Source organism: Fonsecaea monophora (genome assembly GCF_001642475.1).
Source record: "Fonsecaea monophora strain CBS 269.37 chromosome Unknown Scaff7, whole genome shotgun sequence".
Classification (NCBI taxonomy): Eukaryota; Fungi; Ascomycota; class Eurotiomycetes; order Chaetothyriales; family Herpotrichiellaceae; genus Fonsecaea; species Fonsecaea monophora.
In genome coordinates, this window is record NW_019173938.1 from 172,361 (window position 1) to 192,874 (window position 20,514).

The following is a 20,514-nucleotide window of genomic DNA, read 5'->3' on the forward strand; positions in this document are numbered from 1 at the left end:
GGTAACAATGTAAAGCGAGTATACGTACAGCCCGGCGCGGCACAGCACGAGGGAGGGGGGCGGGTACCAGGCAAGCGATCAAGAATGCCATTCTTTCTGATGCCTTTTCCCCTGATTTTCGGGTGTATGGGAGAACACGCGGAGATTCACCATGTGAGGGTACTCAATGGACATGTTACCTAGGGTATACATGTCATACACATCATACATACATGATGGTACACGACGGTACACGACAGTACACGACGGGAAATGACTGACGCCGCGATCACTGGATCAGATCACAGCAAACAGGCCCTCTATGTATATGTGTATGTAGCATATACACGGAAATTGGACAGAGGGCGGTCTGGCCATCTCGGGTACTATGATATCATTCCCCTAAGAGGGCCCCGCTGTGCGAAAGGAGCATGTCCGCATAGTCTCTATCATCAGGTATAGAGAAAAATAATGGGATGGAAAAGAATGGGAGAGGGTTGGGTCATGGGCGCTCATACATATCATGTTTACCATCCCGTCCAAAGGGAAACGACGGAGAGAGAGAGGTGCCTGTGTTGATCTTGTCGATGTTGATTTATCCTAGCAGTACGTAAAGGGTGTCGCAAAAAAAGATTCCCAAGTCGAGTATCAAAGTATTGAGAATGGCATGTCGTCAGTGAGGCTGGCGCCCCCTTTCCATCTCTGAAAAAGCCAATGTGGCCACCATCAGTCCATCCAATTGTTCAATCCGCTTCGTTGGGAATTCCAACAATCCCTGATCCATGGATCAATACAATCCTCGTCAAAAAGTCATTCCAAACCCTCAGAGGTCTTTGGTCAAGTCCGAGTTCAGTCTGCAGGCACTCTAGGAAGGTATGTAGCTGTCCAAAAGTCTAGGTCTGAACTGTTCCTCGGAAATAGGGTGCGGTTCGTCTTCTCAAGGCTGGCGTCTGAAGGCTGGCGCAAGTTGCTCTTTGCCGGTCCTGTGGTGACTGCTTGAAGTATGCTGGTCCTAACATGCTGGAAGGGGAGACTAGTGAGCCTGGGTTATTGCGTCCAGCTCATCACAGTGCTTCCTGCAGTTCTCTGATCTTGTAGTATATTTCCTTCAAGACCTCTTCTTTACCAACCTGTTCCAGCCCATTAGCAAAGCAGATACAACTAGATTGTCGAAAACAAGAGGCAGATATCGATAGCGGTACCGACGAAACAGCGCTGGTGATGCTTACCTTTATCTGAAAACCCGTCGGCTTCCCTCCCTCCAAACCAGTGAGGTGCATGGTCTTTCCAGTCGGTTCTTTGCCATCGTGTGTGCCCACATTCATCTCTTTGAACACCGGCGTGTTGAGCAGTAGACGATGTGTACCCATGGCGCGCATGATGAGTCGACCCCTGCGTTCCAGAGTCACAGACGACTCGCGTTCGCCGCCTTCAAGAGCAGCTTCAATATCTTCTTCGTTTGTTTCCGCAGAATCGTCTTCTTTGGGTGCCTTCTCTCCTCCGGTTTTGCCATCGGTGGCAGGTGTTTGCACGGTTGATCTCGCTTCATATCGCATGTTGATCTTGAAGTCCCCTATTCCGCTCTCTTTCCACTCCCTTTCAAAGTGATATAGCTTCGCTCGACAGCTGAAGACCGTCTCCTCGTCTTCTTCTCCTGTATTGACTACCGAGTATCAGTTAGCAAAAGCCTTTCACTGTAGTACCAATACAAACTCACGCTCTTGCTCGCGGAATCTCGGGTCTTGCTCAGCTTCTTCGCCTGCCGCTTGTGCTTCGTCGTTTTCGCCTCCGTCTTCACTATCTTCCTCGTCTTCATTCGTCTTCGCCCCAAAGGGCTTCGGCTTGCCAAACGTGCCTGACGCTCCCGCCGAAGTACCAAACGGGGAGAGGCCCGCACCAAGTGGCTTTGCAGCACTTCCAAACCCGCTCCCTCCTCCGAATCCAGCAGCAGACCCGAAGCCGCCTCCAGACCCAAAGCCGGACGTGGGTTTACTCGCGAACGGTGACGCACCTCCGAATCCGCCAGAGGACGACGCGAACCCGCCCGTTCCTCCGCCCCCACCAAATCCGCCACCAGCTTTGGCCGTCGCACCTACCGCTCCGAAGGGTGACTTTTCGGACGCAGCAAACGCTGACAATCCAGAAGAAGCAAAGGCCGAATTTGACGTCCCGCTCCCGGGAGACAAAACTGAGTCCGACGCTTTCTCCGGGGATTTGGGGGACTTGGGGGATTTGAAGCTACTGAACGGCGAGGTGGTTGATGTGTTGGCGAAGCCTGATGATGCCGTGACCTGTGGCTTGGCTTCTTCTTTGGTTGATGGCAGGGCTTTGACTTGGGTCTCTGCTGCCACTGACTGCTTCTCCGAGCTAGCAGCAACACTAGATGATTTATCCTCTGCAGTTGATCCACGGGCGTCCTGCGCGACAGCAGCTGTTTCCATCTCCTCCTTCGAGGGCGCCAACACTAGAATCCCAGGCCCGCCTGGAGACTGTTGTGCCTCTGCATCACTCTCTTCCTGGACCGGGCTCGCCATGTCCTCGTACTTCTCAAAAGTCTGTATCTCCTCGTCGTTCCCCGAAATCTCTCGGGATCTCATCCTCTTGTGTTGGCTTCCCTTCTTTGGGAGAGGGGCTCCTCCATTTTCGACACCGGGACCAGACTCTTCGGTTTGCAGGTCCTCGAACGATCGTTTCTTCGAAGGACGGCCTCGAACTTGTCCGTTTTCGCTTTGCGACTCGGGCAATGATTCGGCCGTCCCAGCATCGTCCACAGGGTGATCTCCAGCGACTCCAGGCTTTACCTTGGAATACTGCGAGAGTCCTGCAATGGATGTTTTCTTCAGTTTCTCCCGCGCGGTGCGTTCGCCTCCCTCGCCGTCTGAACTTCCTTCTTGAGGCGGTAGATCTCGTATGACTGTGTCTTCTGTTGATTCCTGCGGCGGTGGTAGGTGTTCTGCTTGGTTGCTTGTAGCCATCGTGGGTGATTGGAATTGTAGTGACCGGGTCTTGTTGACGGATATGTTCTGCAGCCCGTGTAGCACTGCGGCAGTCTTCGAGGCAGCGGGGACTCGCAGGTTAGATCCTCCTTTGTGTAGACACCGTTATCCGACCGGTTGGTGCAGATGTTGAGATTGGCACTGATGGATTGTATGATTGGGTTCTCAACCTTCACACCGTTCAGGGCAACTTCCCCCTCATGGACCCAGCCCAAGTCTTCTTAGATGACACGAGTACTTGACCCGAGTGCGAAAGGGAGTCCAGAAGGACTGCTTGCGCCTCGAGTGCTTGGAGGCTCGAAAGGCGGTGCGAAAGCAGCGGTCGTCTTCCGTGCTTGGTGGTCGGAATCACTGGTTAAGAAAGACGTTTGCGGGAGGGTTTTCCAGTCGGAACTCGGGACAGCTTGGGTGCTGTAGAACGTGTACAGTATCCCTTAGGAGTAACCCCGACGTGGGCGCTGCAGACCAGAGATGGATACACAGTGAGAGGGATGTGTGGTCGGCACAAAGATACAGGTACGATATGATTGAAGCGGCTCAAGACGCATGATGCGCAGGCACCTGCTCCGCACAAACAACAACTCATAAACTTCTCATATTCCGCCCCACTCACAGCAAATGTCGTCAGGGCCTCAAACCAAAACATTTGAGACGTTGCCATGCTATTGAAGTCCATTCTTCTACATTACATTTTTGGAATACTAGACTGGCAGTGCGAGAGGCACAACAGCCACCCATCCCTGGAATCTAACTAATAAAACATAGGCAGCCGAGACTGACATAGAAGACAAAGAGAGGGTAGACGCTCAGGGCCACCCTATTCTTTACAACCCCTGATCCTCCGAGGATACTAACTCCGGCTGCTAGTGACCATGCAACAAGAACAATGTATACAGGAATGCGCGCAATAGTTGGCAGGCCGAGCGCGCTTAGTAGGGCGGCAATGGTGAGTGGGAACAGAGTATACCCAATAATGGAGACGGATTGCATGAACGAGCTGGAAAAAGGGTCAGCACTGGTGGAATTGAAACAAGGGATTGGAACGCCTCACATATTTCCTCCCAGCAGTTTGATCTGGAGGGTTACCACAGCTTCGCCAATCCAGACCAGGGAAAAGACGCCAGAAAAGACCAGGTCGGTCTGCCCTTTGCTGGCGCGCATGGAAAGGAAGACGCTCAGCAGCAGGCAGAATATTAGAGGGCCCCTTGGTACAACTGTTAGCATGCGTGCAGTGGGCAGTAGATCTTATCTCACCATAGATCCCAGTCTCTTAAACCGTCACTCATCCCTCCCTGCAAAATGCCATCTGCGTCAGGCCAGCGACCTAGAATGCCTCTAAGATCTCTTCCAAATCCTCCTCCCTGGCTCTCAACATCGCCCATGCCGGTGCCCTGTCTCTGAAGCATGCCTCCAAGCAAATACTTGGGGTAGAGGACTTGTTTCATTTTCTCCCATACGGCGAATAGGTCTCGAGATACCGTGTCCCAGACACTCTCATCGATGGTGTTTTGTGTAGCATGCCTGTCTTCACCGGGTATTCTCGAAGTCAGATAGCTTTGGTTCAGGGGTGCGCTGGAAGAGGAGGATTGAATGTTGCCTGTCAAAGGGGCGCGATCGGACGGTTCGTCGGGTTCGACTTCTGCAGAAAGTGAGCCTCACTTGTGTCTTTGTTGATTGAGCCAGGGTCCTGTACCATCATTGAGGAAATCGTCTTCGAGTACTTCATGGTCGTCGTCATAGGAGTTTCTCGATAGTCCACTGGCCATGGTTGCTAGCGTGTCAACATCCGCGACTGAAAAAGGATGCCTGGCAGCAGTCGCTGAGATAAACAACAGTGAGAATGTCGCGCAGCAGTCACGATATCATGTGGAGCGTGTCGGACTGAGGTTGGTCGATATAATGGAGCAATTTGTACGCGGTTGTCGCAGTCTCTACGGGGAAGGTCTTAGTATTATGGCAGCCTCTGAACCAACTGGTGACACAAGAGATCTGGCGTGGGTCACCTCAGTGGATAAGTCAGACATTACGTAACCCACATTCCTCGTCATCATCCCTTACACCTGCAATACTTTACAACCGTCGCAATTTCGCACACCTTCCGCAACTCCAGCTTGAGTGAAAGGGAGGTGCGTCAGTCTCTGGATCAAGATACTACCTGGCTTTCACTCAGGGTCTTCAACTTTACCTTCATCACCTTCAGATGTCCTGTTATCCGCCGGTCTGATGAATTGCAACCCTTTCTCCAACCTCTCAATGAGCATCGTATCAAGTGCCTTTTCCTTAAAGCTAACCCTCTCGGTCCACCAATCCAGCAAAGACGTGACCCTCGCGCCCTCGGGGGCTCGCAATAGCCCTACGCTCACATCGACCAGATCCGGCCTTTCGAGGCAATTCCAGAAGACCGTAGCACCACAACGACAGCAAAAGTCACGAAAACAGCCCTTAGAGCTTTCAATCTCTTTCAGAGTGCCCATAGAGAGGTCTGGCGGCCTTCCATCAAGCTGAAAAATGTTGGCTCTCGGGATAAAAGCCCAGGCTTGAATTGGCGACCCGGAGGCTAATCTGCAAGACCTACATGCACAAGTGCCTGCCAAGTATTTGGAACCGTTTGCACGCAACCACCACTTGACGTCTTCCCGATTCCGCGAGATAGGAGAATGATCCGGGACAAGCAATTCTGGCCACGGTGAAGAGCATGTCCTTGAGAGGATATTGGGCCTGGTGATGCGGAAGTTAACCCCTCCACAATGACAACGTGCGTAGACATCGCCTAAATCTTCAGACATCATGGCAACCTCGTCCACTTCACCTTTTCTGATAGGAGAGCTATTGTGATGGCTTCGTGTTGAAACATCTCGGGTCAATTCCGTAGCAAGAGCTCCGTCCGGTCCCTGCAAATAAAGAGGTACTGAACAACCATCTGCTTCGGCTAAGCAGATAGCCAGTCCCCCATCTTTCGTATCACCAACAAACTCATGTTGGACAATTCTTTCCAGAGTCAAAGCTGACGTAGCTGATAGGCCTTCCACACCATCGACAACACCTGAGCAAACGGTCCAAGTGTCATCTTTGTGGATGTTGACAAACATGGGGGAGCCGCACATGGGACAAAAATACCTTGTCAGCTTTGGGGAGGAATCATATTTGGTAAGTCCGTCCGCAGTATTTGGTCTCGAGGTGAGGGGGAGACACGAGAAGTACAATCCACCAGTGCTGTAACGGCAGCTGTTGCATGAGCAAGGAGATACGGGAACAGGTAGTTGGGAAGCTATCTGTAGTGTCTCTGAATGTTTCCCACACAAGCATGTAACATTGACAGTGGTGGTCATGGCTGCGGGTTGAGCGAATTGCCTCCAAGTGGAAATGTCAAGCTTCTTATGTGACTCAGCTTCTATAGCAGCGGTGTCATTGCCGAAGTAGACAGTATCGATGACCAGGGCGCGACGCAGGACTGCCTCAGGCACGAGAACATAGATAGAGAGGTTTCGACTGTCTCATTTGCTTTGGTGTGACGATATAAGAGGCAGTGAGATGGGGGCCGAGGGGCGAGGGCCAAGGTTGCCGCTGGAAGATCGGATCGTGTAAAGGTGACCTCTAGCGATGGGGCGACGATGTCGGTGTAAGAGGTTTCGGCAGAGGGAAACGGAGGATTTGAGCACATTATTAGCATGGTTTTCTGTGGCATATAAGGGCCTTATGCAGCTATCGGGGACTTGGTAAGCAGACAAGTAGACCAGGATGATGGATCGATCGATCACACGGTAGTCTTCCCTGCATAGCTTTGTCGTTCTCTGGAAAGAATAATATTTTAAGAGGCCCAAAGCAGTTTAGGATGTTTGGCACGGCGCAGCCATCGCCGCGCAGGATCCAACCGAAGCGCATCCAAGTCCGAACATAAAAGCGTGGCTCCATCTCGCGCCCTCTCTCTGTGTTCCTCTCCTTTCCTCTTCTTCCTATAATCAGCAACAAGAAATCTCCCAAGTCTTTTGTTCGCAGCCCGCACACGCCAGCTGTTCAGTCTTTGAACAAGCAACCCTGCAATCTACTAAGCAAAGCACTCGCTTCCTAACAACAAAATGGGTATGCGCCTTTCAATGGAGGGGGATTCGGTTCGTTGGTGCTGCATATGGCTGACTCGCTGCATCTAGAGCCCTGCTGCGGCTGCGGCTCTGCCTGTGAGTAGCATTACCCCACCTCGATTCAAGGAGGATCGTTTGCTAACATGGATACAAGGCCGATGCCCTGCTGGCCAATGTCAATGCACGTGCGTTATGATCGATCCGTCGCTCTGGTCGGCAAGAAGTTGCAACTGACGAGCCCGTTCACAGAAAATAAATAACCCACCGCATAACACTCCTTCTATCACTTCATTTTGCCCGAACACAGAATACCTTTCAGGACAAGGGAAATACAGCTGCACAGTGCGCTCTAGAAAGAGATGGTTTAATCAGGCACGGCAATAGGGATGGCCATTGTCGAGACAGAGCAGACAAGCAAACGTAGCTTTTTATGACAACAATGATATGAAGAAGCCGTCAAGGCCATTCTAATGAACCCAATAGCTGGAACCCTAACACCAGAGTCGTGAGTCTACCAGTTCAAGTAGAGTACTAAGTACAAGTTGCTGGCTTCGTGTCCCGGCTGCTGGTGCGTGCCGATGCGACCCGATGAACGGACTGGCAGCCCGTGGCGGGGTAATCATTAATTCTGTCTTCTCTTATCGGCCCTTATCGTTATCTTATCGAACTGTCTCTCCAGGGTCCGGCGGGGAAGCACTTCAGGGCTGTAGTCAACGCAGGGGATTCCGAGAACAAAGTAATTCTTTACAGCTCAACATTTCTTCTTCTGCAAAAATGAGCAAACGCTGTCTGCCAGCGATCTCGTCGACTTCCCATCTCCAGCCGGAATTCTCATCCGCTTTGCAGCTGGGAATCCTCGAATATACCCTATTCCTGACTAAGTTGAGTCATACTGACGCAATGGTGCTTTAGGTGTCGCTGCACCGTCCTCCCCTTGAGGTATGAGGTAACTGCCATGTTTGGTACCGACGACGACATCACGGGTACCGCCCATCTATCTAGCTCGCTTGACTGATGAGCCTAGCGTCGACGGGTACCGGACGAGCCTGCCCTTCGCCTCGGGGAGAGATTCGCCCTTTTCACTCCTACTTCGAGTTCTCTCAGGCTATGGAATTTCGTTGCTCGCCATGCCAGTGCCAGTCCCTCTCTCTTCCCGTGTCAAAGGCGCCATATTTGGCCTTGCGGTGTGCGACGCACTCGGGGGCCCCGTCGAGTTCAAACCCCGCGGTTCCTTCGACCGGGTGACGCAGATGCTGCCCAACGACAACTTCGGTCTCCCACCGGGTTGTTTCACGGATGACACTTCGATGACTCTGTGCCTGGCTCACTCGCTTCTGGAGTGTGGCGGCCAGTCCAATATCGTGCACCAGGCCGGAAAGTACATCTTGTGGTGGCGGGACGGATACATGTCGTCCGTCGGTCGGTGCTTCGACATTGGGGTCTCGACGAGAAGTGCGCTCGAGATATGGGACAATTTCCTCCATCTCATGCCTCGGGACTCGTCACCACCGGTGGAAGAGACGGAGCGTGCGATACTAAAGAAGATTTCCTTTTCGTTCGGCAAGGACGAATATTGCGGCAATGGGAGTCTGATGAGAGTGCTCCCAGCGGGCTTAATCGCCCCCAGCGAGCCGGATGCCGTTCATCTGGCGCACGAGAGCTCGCTGCCCACACACCCTCATCCGCGGTGCGTCCACGCGTGCATGATCTACACTGCGTTGGTCCTACAGGCGCTCAACGGTGCGTCCAAGACCGAGCTTGCTGTCAGCTTGGCCGAGTCGGTGCGAGAGATCCCCAGCAATATCTCCGACACTCCCGTCGAACCCGTGCTCGCGGAGAGGCTAGGCAAGTACCAGACACTAAGAGATTGGGAGGAGACGCCGGCGGAGTCAATCCGGAGCACGGGCTACGTTGTCGACACGCTCGAGGCGTCGCTCTGGGCCTTCTTCAACGCCGACACTTTCGAAGAGGCCGCAACCCTGTCTGTCAACTTGGGTTACGACGCGGACACTGTGGGCGCGATATGCGGTGGACTCGCTGGAGCATATCACGGGTTCGAAGCCATTCCCGACAGCTGGCTGCGCGAGATGAAGAAGACAGACGTCCTCGACGAAGTAGCGCAGAAGATAGTCGAGCACAAGAGCAGAACCGTGTAAAGCTTGTTAGACATTTCTACAGCGCCTGGGAGAAGCATACTTTTCTTCTCCTTATCCTCCTCCTCCCATCATCGACCATGCATGCCCAACCAGTTCCTCAAAAGGGAACCCCAGACATGAGCACACAAAATGGGATGTGCATAACCTCTTTCAAGTTTTTTTTTTTGTTCGGTGGGGGTTCATTGAAGCTAACTTTGGGTCATTGGGGGGCGATGGAACGAATCATCGACCATTACGGTAGGTGAGGGGATGGCAGACCGTATACATTAGGTAGGCATTTGTACGTATGCACAAAGTATCTTGGTTACTCGGTTATGTAGGATTTGCCACCGCCAACAGCAAAGACAGAAGGATAGGCAGACACAGACAGAGACACTAGGAAAGATCATCTGACCTGACGTGACTGGTTGAAGAAGAACGAACAGAGAAATCAGTGACGCCATTCCAGCGCAGGCAGCGAAGAAGCTAAAAAGGATATATCAAGTATACCTACCTCCCCAGCGAGGTCTTTATTTTCAACATCCCTACCTTGAGCATACGGCCATCCATCGCCCTTGACCTTTCAATACTCATTATCCCAAAGAGGAAGACGATACCTGAAGGATTTGATTTCGATCTCGATCTCGATCCACCTCTCTTCTTCATTCTCATTCTCATCCTCACTTTTACCCACACACCCGCGCACCGCCACAGGCAAAGTACAACCACAGCTCCCAGCCCACAACCTGAAAACCCAAAACACAAAGCGATAATGTCCAACTACTCATACGGCTCGGACCAAGTGTCCCGCGGACAGCACCAGCAGGGCACCGCCGGCTCCAGCGGTGGCAGCGGCACCAGTGGCAGTGGAGGCAACTCGTACGGCTCAGTATTCTACAGCGCATCGACGTCGTATTCGATGTCTAGCTCTACCTCGTCCTCGACCGGTGGCAGGAGCAACTCGAACCACGCCCAGCGGTACAGCGAGACCATGACGAGCAACGACCGCGACGGGACCAACATCCGGCGCGTGGCCGAGGAGACGGGCAGGCCCACACTCAGCGAGGAGACGTATATCCCGCCGCAGCGGGGGTCCGTGGCCGGGTCTAACTCCTCGGCAGGCGGTGGAGGTAGGATCGAGGATGTCACTGATCGTGACGGCGACGGCGACAATGACGACGAACAGGCCGCGAGGGATCGAGAGTACGAGGAGAGGATCGAGGAGGAGTATGCCAAGCGCGAAGGGGGTGCTTGAAGCAAGCCATCGTCCCTCTCCTTCTTCCGTCTCCTTTCCTCTGATTCCTTTTCTCTTGAATCCCCCGGACCAGTGGGATGGAGGTGGCTGGCCTGTTGTCCTTTTTTTTGGGCCTCAGGTGATTACCGTGTGTATCATCATTGCTGTTATTACTATTGCTGCTGCTACCACCATCGATACCACCACCATGACTGACTCAAGTTCATACCTGTACATATATTCTTGCAAGCAACAAAGGCAAGCCAAGGAAAGGCAAGGGAGACGAAGGACCAGGCTTTGACTTGGAACAGCAACAGCACTTGCTGTATGAGGCTAAAGGAAAGGCAAGAGAAAAATAAAGACGAACGAAGAAGGAAAGGGTTTCAGTGCACTGCGTCCTTGCCTTGCTGTATAGGCATGACCTGCATGACGTTTATGCCTACCCATAAAAAGTGCTCGGTGGCTCACTCACTCCCACCCCCTTCCCTCATTGAACAAAAAAAAAAATTAAAAAAATAAAAAGACAAAATCACCTACTCTCTGGAACTACACCAAAGGCCAAAGGAGGATTACAAAACTCATTTCATCTCATCTCAACGAGACGGGGAAAAATTGGACAGATTCTGGTAATGGAAGGGGTATATAATTTGCTCTGTAGTCTCAAAAAACCAAAAACCAAAAACCAAACCGCTCTTCTACCACTCTATCTATCTATTCCACCAGGAAATATCCAGCTCTGCGTGAACATCTAAGAACCCTGGCACGTATAGGGTAGGAGGAGGTGTAAGGGAAACATATAAGACCATGTCAACTGGTAAAGGAGATGAGGAGGACGGGTTCAATCCCTTCCTCAACGCTCGCTCAGATCCAGTTGGCTGTCTGCCTTCTGTCACTCCCGGCCAGAAGCTAACGGGAAATGTGTGTCCCGTTGGTTGTGGTTGACGATGGATTGCTTCGCATCTGGCGACATAAAAGTGGACGAGTGACGAATGACTCGACACAAACCAGTCTCGCACGCACAGTGACCCATGAAACAAGTACTTTTGGGCTGGTGCAAAGACAGGTAGGTCGTTTGCTCCTCCTAGATCTTCAGCTCCTCTAACGACGCCGCAGCCTCCACGCTCTTCTCCTTCGAAAGGATGAGCGGACTTGTCGAGATGTCGATTGTCTTGGTGCATATCCATGCAGACGCGTACATGTTGACCCTGTAATAGAGAATGAGAGGCCTGGCTCCAAGGGATGGGACAACGTGAGAAACCGTCTGGACTCACCGATCGATACACTTGCCAGAATCCCGTCTGCCCACACAGCTCGCACTAAAGCCATTCTGCTCAAATATGTCCGTGTACCAGGGCCGCAGCGCTGCAGAGCGGAACAGGACACGGCCTCCAAGCTTGAGGACCTTGTTCAAAGCTACGATTTGCTCCAGAGCCGCCGAGTCCTTGTCACTCGGGTCGAACCAGTCCATCGAGTCCATCAGCTGCAGATTGTCAACAGAGGTTCCCATAGAAATGATTCATCCGACGAGAAAGCCACCAGACTTACAATAGCAATGGTCAACGTCGACGGGCTGATCCTAGCAATCACCTCCATAATTTCATCCGTGTGGATGCGAAGACCATCAAATGCATCGGGCTTTGACAGCGTTGCGTGCGCCTTGACTCCGAGGTAGCGTGGATGGCACCTGTTTCGTTGCTTCATTAGATGGCTGGAAAAAAAAAGGTCCAAGAGTGGAATGCTTGCTTACTTTCTTGAGAACTTCCCCTGTAGGCAGAGGTAATAGAAATAGTTCTCCCTACTGATCTGCGTTGTTTCCACTACAGGATCCAACGTGTCGACAACGTATTGCCAGATAGCTTCACCGCAGAGCTTCTTCGTCCGCGGCAGCCCTGTCCGCTGCGCGTAGTCGTCAACGATGAGGGCGTGCTGGTTGGGGGGAACCCCGGCCGCTTTCCATGCCCACCACTCTGTAGACACCACCGTCTTATGTAGGGGCCAGCTGAGCAGGAGATTCCTGATCTGAGGCCACATCTCGCGCTGCTCGTTTAGCGTCTCCACCTTACATATCGTGCGCACTTTTGCAGTGAGACCAAACGTCTTGAACAGCCACCGGATGAGCTTAATGGCGTGTCTGGAGCCCCCACTCTCGTACAGACCCCCCTTGGAGGAGAAGATATAGGATTTGCTGAGCCAGTACTGGAACGCTTGGCTGGACATATGAGGACTGAGTTTGGAGAGCAGGAGATTGCGGAAGTCTGGGTGCTTGCCCTCGCCGAAGAGTTGCCACACGTCATTATAAGGCAGGGCGGTGAAGGCGGCAACTTTGAGCTCGAGGAGGTGGTTTTGGTTCGGGTTCAGATCGACTGCGTGAATCCGCTTGGGTCGTTCAAGCAGATAGTCAAGAATGTTGTCCCCAGCGCTGGTGATGGTGAGGATAACGTCGTCCTGATTGATCTTCAAGAGCTGATGGTCGACCTTGGGATCTTCCCAGTTGAAGGCATAGATATACTCGTTGCCGAATTGTTGATGTTTTTGCAAAAGGTCATTGTAATAGATTCTCCAATGGTGCTGCTGGTAAAACGCTGAAGGAAGAGGCAGGTCATTGCTCAAGTTGACAATAGCCGACTCATACGACTTTGACCGCGGAATGCTTTGTTGTGCGTCCAAGCTCCGCTGCTCCTTGAATTTCATGGGGGACAGATATGGTGATTCTGTAAGAGCCGCATCGAGTCTTTCCAAGACTTCCTGCCCCTGTTCAGCAAAAGCTTCGGCATCTCGTCTGCATCCAACGAAGATATAGTATGGGATGCTGTGACGAAACACGGTTAGTTACTGAAGCCTCATGGGTAAAGAGAAGCAGAAAAAGCCTCGCAGGAGCCCGTCACTTTGTCTGTGATAGAAGGGGATACACAAGGACTCACCCGCCGAGAGGATAGTTTCGCTGGCTTGTTGACAAGACAGTGCCAAAGCGATACTCGACGTAGTCCCTTCGACCACCATCAAGGTTGACTCGATCGGCATCGAACCACGTGCGCCAGAACATGCGTCCGAACCAGTTCACATGGCGGTTGAAGGTCCCACCACAGTAGTTTCTTGACGAGATATCGACAATGCTTTGGACGTAAAAGTCACAAATGCCAATCAAGCCTCTGGGGGACAGAAACCCTGCGACCATGTCGACCACGCCGTAGAAATCCGGGATCATGGACAAACTGTAGCTCATGGTGATCAGATCCGCCGAGGATGGAGCGCACGCGACCGACCTCGCATCCTGGCACAAGACGGTGACATTCTTCCAGCCGTTCTTACGGACTCGTTCTCGGGCGACCTCACATAATGAAGTAGAGAGATCGACGAGGAACACATGTTCGAAGAAGCCATCGACACCCACCAATTTGTCCATGACTTCAATATTGTACCCAGTGCCGCCCCCAATGTCATACCATACAGGCTTGCGTCCTTCTCCGGAAGCCATTTTACCCTGCAACTTTGCCACCAAAATCGCAAGCATATCCTCTCTCCCTCGCAACAGGCGTTTTCGGGTAGAGTCATAGACATTTGCCTGAAGGAGAACATGAGCGCCAAGGAAAAAAGAGTAGTAAATTTGTCTACCCTCCTACCTGAGCAGAATAGAAACTCTCAAGAGCCCCTTGCTGGCCAATGTCGGCTCGTCTGTCGTGGGGTTTGAGCATACAGGCATAGACGAATTTGAGATAGGGATGGGCAGCGACTTTGTCGAGCGACACTCGTCCGCCAAGTCTATACAACACAATACCCAGGATGGTCACGAGGACGAAGAAACCGGCACCGATCAAGCCAAGTTCGAAGTGGAAATCCTTGAGGCGCTGCCATTCTGCTGCGTAGTTGAATTGTGCCATTGCTGCTGATTAAACCTACACAACAACGACACCTGCAGATCCAAGGGAGAAAAGAAGAAGAAGAAATGCTGAGGGTGCTCGTGAGCGTCTTCTCATATTGTCGGGTGTTTATGTCTTGACCGCAAGACACAGGGTGACTCTGGGCAACGAATAAACCACGGGGAGCGAATTCCACAAATCGGATCACTGGAAACAGCCATATGGCGCACTGAATGGCGAGGACAACCGCCGTAGAGCCTCGAGAACAGTCCGATTAGGGGGACACTGGCAGCCAGATTACCCAGAGCTGGGGCTGCAGGTGAAGCCATCGAAATTCGGTGGGATGAACTTTGTCGGAAAAAGTTCACAGGACATGTGGTGAGAAGCTCTCTGATAGCTATTCAGGGGGACGAATCAACGTCGAGAACTTGGCGCGTGGACGCTCGATAATCCTATCGCGGGCGAGTAGGGAGAAACAAGCTTGGGCAGCATCATCTCGAACGAAAGGCAAGAATCCGGTGCACGTGTTGTACAATTAAATCGACAACTCTTTGTTATTCGATATTCATCGGCTGCATGGCCACGAGATCCCATTTCTGTCCTGCAAATTGGTGGTCTTTGGTGATGGTGGGGATCGCCAGGTCCTGGCCCCGGCCCAGCGCAATGCAGGTCATCCACCATCGTTTCTCGTTTCACTTTCCAATCTCGACAGGAGGTCTTGCGCCTTGTCACGTGCTCGGGCAGCCTCGCGGCTGTGCTCGTCCTGGTCGGAAGGCTGGTCTGTAATGAGAGATGGCGCTGAGTGAGACTGATCCAAGGGCATATCGACAGCATCCAGACCATCAAGCCTTGCGAGGTAGGCACAATCTTCGTGAAGGTCGGCTATCCAAAGGGCGACCATTGCACGAAGTCTGATGAGTTCAGGTTCATCCATGTACGGAACGGTGGCCATGCAAGTGTCCATCCTGGATGCAATTTGATCAGCCTGTTCAAGCTCCCTCACCTTCTTGTGTGATTGACTGTTGGACTTGCTAGCCCGAGGAGAGGACGTGACAGACTCCATATCACTTTCGTCAACCTCATGCTCGGTTGCGTACTGATTTTGGACCACGTAGATCCAGAGGTTGAACATGGCGAGGTAATAGTCAACAGCATTGACGGCCTCAGGCCATGACTTGTGGTAAGGATGTCTAACGATAAGTCGCTCGTAAAAGCGCTTAGCCTTCTCGAAACCCTCGTGCGTGAACGGAAGCGCCGAGAACCTCTGGGTAGGAACCCGTCCCTTGGGTGCGCCATTACGAAGAAGCACTTCAGCCACAATGCCCATATAGCCTTGAGTACGGACTGCGGCATGTTTGCTGACGATATCCTCACGGAAGATCAAGCCTAGCGCACGAGCAGCACGAGGAAAATCTTCCTTGAGGAGCGAACGGTGGACTATTGTGGTCAGGGCAGCGAGGTGCTGAAGGTGCAAAGACCGTGAGCTGTCTGATACCTTTGACAGTTGTGCGCTTTCCTTCTCTTTGTCCACTTCTCCTCGTGCCTCCTGACTATTCGTTGAAGGCACCTCAGCGTGCGGAAATGGGAAAGGTGGTGGAGGTTGATCCAATGGCTGCCCAGCAACACGACGTTGGAGTCGCTCGACTGGAGATACAACAGCGGTATAGTCAAGGTTAACAGAGGTCTCAAGTTGACTGTCCACATTATAGATTGCCTGGTTGTCTTGTTCTTCGCCCTGTATAGCATCATTTTCCTGAATTGTCATTCTCTTGCGCTTGTTTTTTCCTGAAGCTAGTTCCCATGTTGTAGGACGGGCTCGTCGCGTTGCGACAGGTGGTACAAAAATGTGCGGCATGATTGCCTGTGGTATTGTTCAGAGAGGTAGAGCCGCTGGGTGAACACCTAAAAATGAAGGCATCCAGGTGTATAGCCGCGTGCTCTTCAGGATGGCGCCCAAATCCGCGTGATCAATAGGCTTCCCTAGAAATAGCGTCGCACCGAGTTCCGCGTGCTGCAGCTGTGATGTAATCCATGTCAAGACTTGTGCAGATGCTCGACGGGATCACAATAGTGAAGAGACGGAGTTATATAGAGAGTGATACAATCCAGGATAACAGAAGACAAGCATGGATCTGGACAAAGGCATGTAGAATAATTACATGAGGAGTCACTGATGTTGTTATTGGGCCGGGGCATTTGTTGTTTGATCGGGTCCTGAGAGGTCAAAAGTGCAGGGTGACCAAACAAAGTCCGTGCTTTGGTCCCTTCGTCTCTTGGGGCGACTTTTGCCTTGCTCGCTGCCCAGCGCTTCAGCCTTTCCTTGGTCCAACCCACACCACACCACTTCCAACCTCGACTCTACCAGGCTCAACCAAGCCATCGTCCTGTGAACTATCCTAGACATCTCGCTCTCTCTTCCACTGGCCACAAAGTCCATTCCCTCCACCAGCATCCCCACGTCCTCACCAGTCATCGAACAGAGCCCGATTCCGAGCGTCTTGATGTGTCGGTCCAGCTGCTGACAGCGAACGCAACCTTGGCCACCGATCAAACCCTCTGCCTTGAATCTCTCGTTCCACGCCGTAAACACAACACAGTCAGTTAAGTCGGCTCAAGATCGACGACGAAGTCCCGCAGAACCACCGCTGTTTGAATATGACACCATAACTAGTTTGTCCCTGTTGCGCAGGCCGAAAATCAACTGGCCTCCACATATGGGGAACACCACGTCGACTCCTCGTGCCCAGGCGGAGGCTGGACTGATGGAGGAAATAAGGAACACTCCGGATGGTGCGGAAACAACAACTGGCGATCCTGGCACCGAGGGCAGGAGTTCTCGACTGGCGAGACGGAATACCCAGTCGTTGAGAATGGCTGGTCAGAGGGCTAGCACTCTTTACGACAGTTTTCGACGACATCGATCTGTTGAATCGGTCACATCTCGTCCGAATGCCGGCCATTCGTCATCCCCTCCTTCCGAGACCGAATACGAACAAGAGAACAGACCGCTGGTAGGTTTGGAGGATGTGGACATGACAGACACAGAGGCCATCGCGACACCTATACTATCGCCATCCTCGAGCAGGAGAAGGTCAACAATGTCAAGATTGGGCTCAAGACTGCTTCCGGATGCCGTTGCAAGAGGTCTGCTACATAGTGGAGAAGAGACCGCAGAAGAAGGTCGGGCGTTGCGCCATGGGATTTCGGGGCGATTACGCCCTTCCGTCTACGAACGACCACCAAACTCAGACTCGAACAGTCGTGTGTCCCTCACTGGTTCTATAAGACGACGGAGCGAGAATAGGACTGGATCTAGACGACGAGCAATCCGAGGACCCTTTCCTGCCCTACAGAGCATGAGCCAACCGCGTGGGTCTAGCAATTCGTGGTCGGAATCTCTGGACGAAGATATACGAGAGCTTCCCCAGCCTGCAGCCTCTGGTCTACGACACCGAAGCAGGTTCAGCAGAGTTCGGGATTCTATGTCCATCTCTCAACGGATTTCGAGCCTATTTCGCCAGTCCACCGAGCAGCTTCAGTCTAGCCAGGGAGGTCGAGAGTCTCCTTTGAGGCCGGCGAGGGTGACGTTCGCCGATGAATCCGATCATCTCCTTCCTTCCATGCCTTCCGCTGACCATCGCCATGAAAATGATGATGCTCCTCATGAGTTAGACGCTGTTGAGCCTGAGGCTCGGACCCTCCTGGCCGGACCCCGAGTCACGTCGGGGATGAGTACCATTAGACGCTTTCAGCCGGGCCTGCGTTCACGATCAACAAGACTGATACGAAGAGGGGAACATCCGCCTCTCTCACAGGTACTCCAACTTGCTGCCGCAGCCATCGCGGCTCAGCTTTCCGGCCACGCCACAGCCGGTTCTACTGGTCCGCGTAACCTTGGTGGTGACACATTTGATGGAAGCATTCAGAACTTTGTACAAACGCTACAGGAGGCGGCGACCGCCCAAGCCGGGGAAAACATCGATGTGAACGCACCGGGCGGTGACCTGCCACCGGTGAACTTTATGAGAGTATTCCAATTTCCAAATGACGAAAACGGGTCGCCCATAGCATCCCAAGCAGAATCACGCGATGTTGACCATATGGACTTGGATTCTATCGCTGGACCTGGTGAAAGCGATCGGTCGGTTACCTTGGTCCTCGTTGGGGTCCGATCGCTCCCGCACGGCCAGGACAACACTGGCGGCGAGAATGGCACGCTGGGCCCTAGTCTTGACACCCTATTGAGCCTTCCATTCTTGCCTCCAGCCAATGTTCTACGAAATGGAAGCTCTGGCGCTTTGTTCCGCCGATCGGATGGCAGAAATAGATCAAGCACACGGCGACACTCGATGACCAACTTCAGCTTTCCCGCGCAGTACGAGACCCAGAGACATCACCGCACCAGGACACAGACCAGCCGCCTGTCGAGCCATTCAGATCAGACTGTGCCCACTACACCTGACGCGGGCGCCTCCCCTACCTTGCTCTCAGAAACTCCTCCCGGTCCCATACCTCCTCCTTCGACCCCAGCAGACATCAGGAGTGGACATGCCACTCCAATTCGGCGACCTTCCTCAGCCTCGGCTGCACCTAATCAGACACTCTCCGAACTTGACGAGGATCGTCCACATGATCACATCGACGATCGTGCCCCAGAAACTTCGTTTAATACCGCTCGACAACGACGACGAAGCGACTCTGAGTTCGCCCGCCGGCCCGAGCTGGGATCGGGTGCAGCAAGGCGCAATGGGATGGTAGAACCAGATCCTCCGCCAGCAGGTGTTGGGCGAAGTTGGCTGATTTATGTCGTGGGCACCAACGTTTCGGCGACACATCCTGCTTTTGCTATGCCGAGCTTGTTTACCGATAACCCATCCTATGAGGACATGCAGATGTTGTCAACCCTCCTGGGACCTGTCAAGCCGCCTGTTGCAACCCAAGAAGATGTGAGCGCCGCTGGCGGAGTCTTTCGGCTGGTTGTCCAAGACTCGGGCTTCCTCGGGGAACCCGACTCTGACGGCGATGGTTCCTCGCTTGTAATAAACTTAGGGGAACGATGTCTCATTTGCTTGTCAGACTATGCTGCGTCGGAAGAGGTCCGCCGCTTGGATAGATGCAAGCATGTCTACCACCGCGAATGCATCGATGAAGTGAGTCACCGCTCCTCAGATCATATGTATAGAAATTTACTGACACCATTGCAGTGGCTCACAACTGGTCGGAACAGCTGTCCCATGTGCCGTGGTCAGGGTGTGCAGGAGAAGGGTCCATCCTCTAATTCCTCTACGAATTCTGGCACCCCTTCCTCGACCACCACCACATGACAGAATGGTCGAAGAGAGCATCTGAGATCTTTGCGCAGAAGCTCACGTACTTTACGAATTTTCTTGGAGCGTTTTCTTGAAAGAAGCTATCAGTTGTGGCGCACTTTGGGTAACAATGGCGAAGAGACGGCGACTGGACTGGAGCGTGCAGTCTTTACAGACTGGGAATACTGGGGACTGGGAACTGGTTGGCTTCTATATCGCCGGAAGGAAGTTGTTTTCATGGATCTGGAACGCTCTGATCAGACACGAAATTTGTTTTGCGTTGCTACATAGCCAGGGCTTTGGGTGTTGGTCAGAGAGCTGGGAAGCTTGGGGATGAATCTCAATCAGGACGTGTATGTAAGGATCACACAGAAGGGCTGGCTCCTAATCAGAACTCGCGGTCTTTTGTGACGCATGGGGAATGAGTATGAGTCTTACGTTTTTACAGATATCATCTACAGAGCACCTTGTCACTTAGTGCCCTGGTTTGGTTCCCTATCTTGTCGTTGTCCTCTTGATCAAATTACTAGTCATCTTCCTTCAGATGTGTTCTGTCAATGATCCGCAACTAGGCCAGGGACTTTGAAACACGGGGCTTTGCATTGGAGCAACAAGCGAGGATTCGATACGAGCCTTGCCGCGCCTCCGGAATGGGAATTGACTTGTGCTAAATATCTGTGGGGGCGACTTGTGCAACTCGAAGACAGCGACTTCATCAGACTTGGACACGAGCGTTGCACGAGTTGACCTTTGTCCCCTTGGGGGGGAAATAGCCAGGCACCAGGCACATGGAAAAGGTGGAAACAGGTGCGCAGGAAATGACCACAAAACTAGTGGCTTCGTTGCAATCCCACAATCGAGTTCCTCACTTCTCTGCATTGTTAGGAATCGAATCCACCAGCTTCCGACGAAACAAGGTCGTTCA

General features: G+C 52.6%; 6 protein-coding genes across 6 annotated transcripts; 3 read left to right on the plus strand and 3 right to left on the minus strand.

Annotated features, from left to right (window-relative positions):
• Positions 1-1,043: 1,043 nt before the first annotated feature.
• AYO21_01778 (hypothetical protein) lies at positions 1,044-4,741 on the minus strand (the record flags this gene model as incomplete). Its single annotated transcript, XM_022651760.1, has 7 exons — positions 1,044-1,109; positions 1,209-1,642; positions 1,697-3,002; positions 3,831-3,972; positions 4,027-4,179; positions 4,230-4,614; positions 4,669-4,741. The coding sequence occupies 7 exons, from the start codon at positions 4,739-4,741 to the stop codon at positions 1,044-1,046; spliced, it is 2,559 nt and encodes an 852-aa protein (XP_022515878.1).
• Positions 4,742-8,181: 3,440 nt separating this feature from the next.
• Positions 8,182-9,210, plus strand: AYO21_01779 (hypothetical protein; the record flags this gene model as incomplete). Its single annotated transcript, XM_022651761.1, has 1 exon — positions 8,182-9,210. The coding sequence occupies one exon, from the start codon at positions 8,182-8,184 to the stop codon at positions 9,208-9,210; it is 1,029 nt and encodes a 342-aa protein (XP_022515879.1).
• A 751-nt stretch (positions 9,211-9,961) lies between these two features.
• AYO21_01780 (hypothetical protein) lies at positions 9,962-10,444 on the plus strand (the record flags this gene model as incomplete). The annotated part of the gene is made up of 1 exon (XM_022651762.1): positions 9,962-10,444. One exon carries the CDS (start codon positions 9,962-9,964, stop codon positions 10,442-10,444), a length of 483 nt encoding a protein of 160 aa, XP_022515880.1.
• Positions 10,445-11,504: 1,060 nt separating this feature from the next.
• Positions 11,505-14,301, minus strand: AYO21_01781 (hypothetical protein; the record flags this gene model as incomplete). The annotated part of the gene is made up of 6 exons (XM_022651763.1): positions 11,505-11,628; positions 11,695-11,903; positions 11,969-12,107; positions 12,171-13,232; positions 13,345-13,985; positions 14,044-14,301. The coding sequence occupies 6 exons, from the start codon at positions 14,299-14,301 to the stop codon at positions 11,505-11,507; spliced, it is 2,433 nt and encodes an 810-aa protein (XP_022515881.1).
• Positions 14,302-14,950: 649 nt separating this feature from the next.
• On the minus strand, positions 14,951-16,135 carry AYO21_01782 (hypothetical protein; the record flags this gene model as incomplete). The annotated part of the gene is made up of 1 exon (XM_022651764.1): positions 14,951-16,135. The coding sequence occupies one exon, from the start codon at positions 16,133-16,135 to the stop codon at positions 14,951-14,953; it is 1,185 nt and encodes a 394-aa protein (XP_022515882.1).
• Positions 16,136-16,994: 859 nt separating this feature from the next.
• On the plus strand, positions 16,995-19,604 carry AYO21_01783 (hypothetical protein; the record flags this gene model as incomplete). The annotated part of the gene is made up of 3 exons (XM_022651765.1): positions 16,995-19,305; positions 19,357-19,430; positions 19,485-19,604. The coding sequence occupies 3 exons, from the start codon at positions 16,995-16,997 to the stop codon at positions 19,602-19,604; spliced, it is 2,505 nt and encodes an 834-aa protein (XP_022515883.1).
• Between the last annotated feature and the right edge of the window lie 910 nt (positions 19,605-20,514).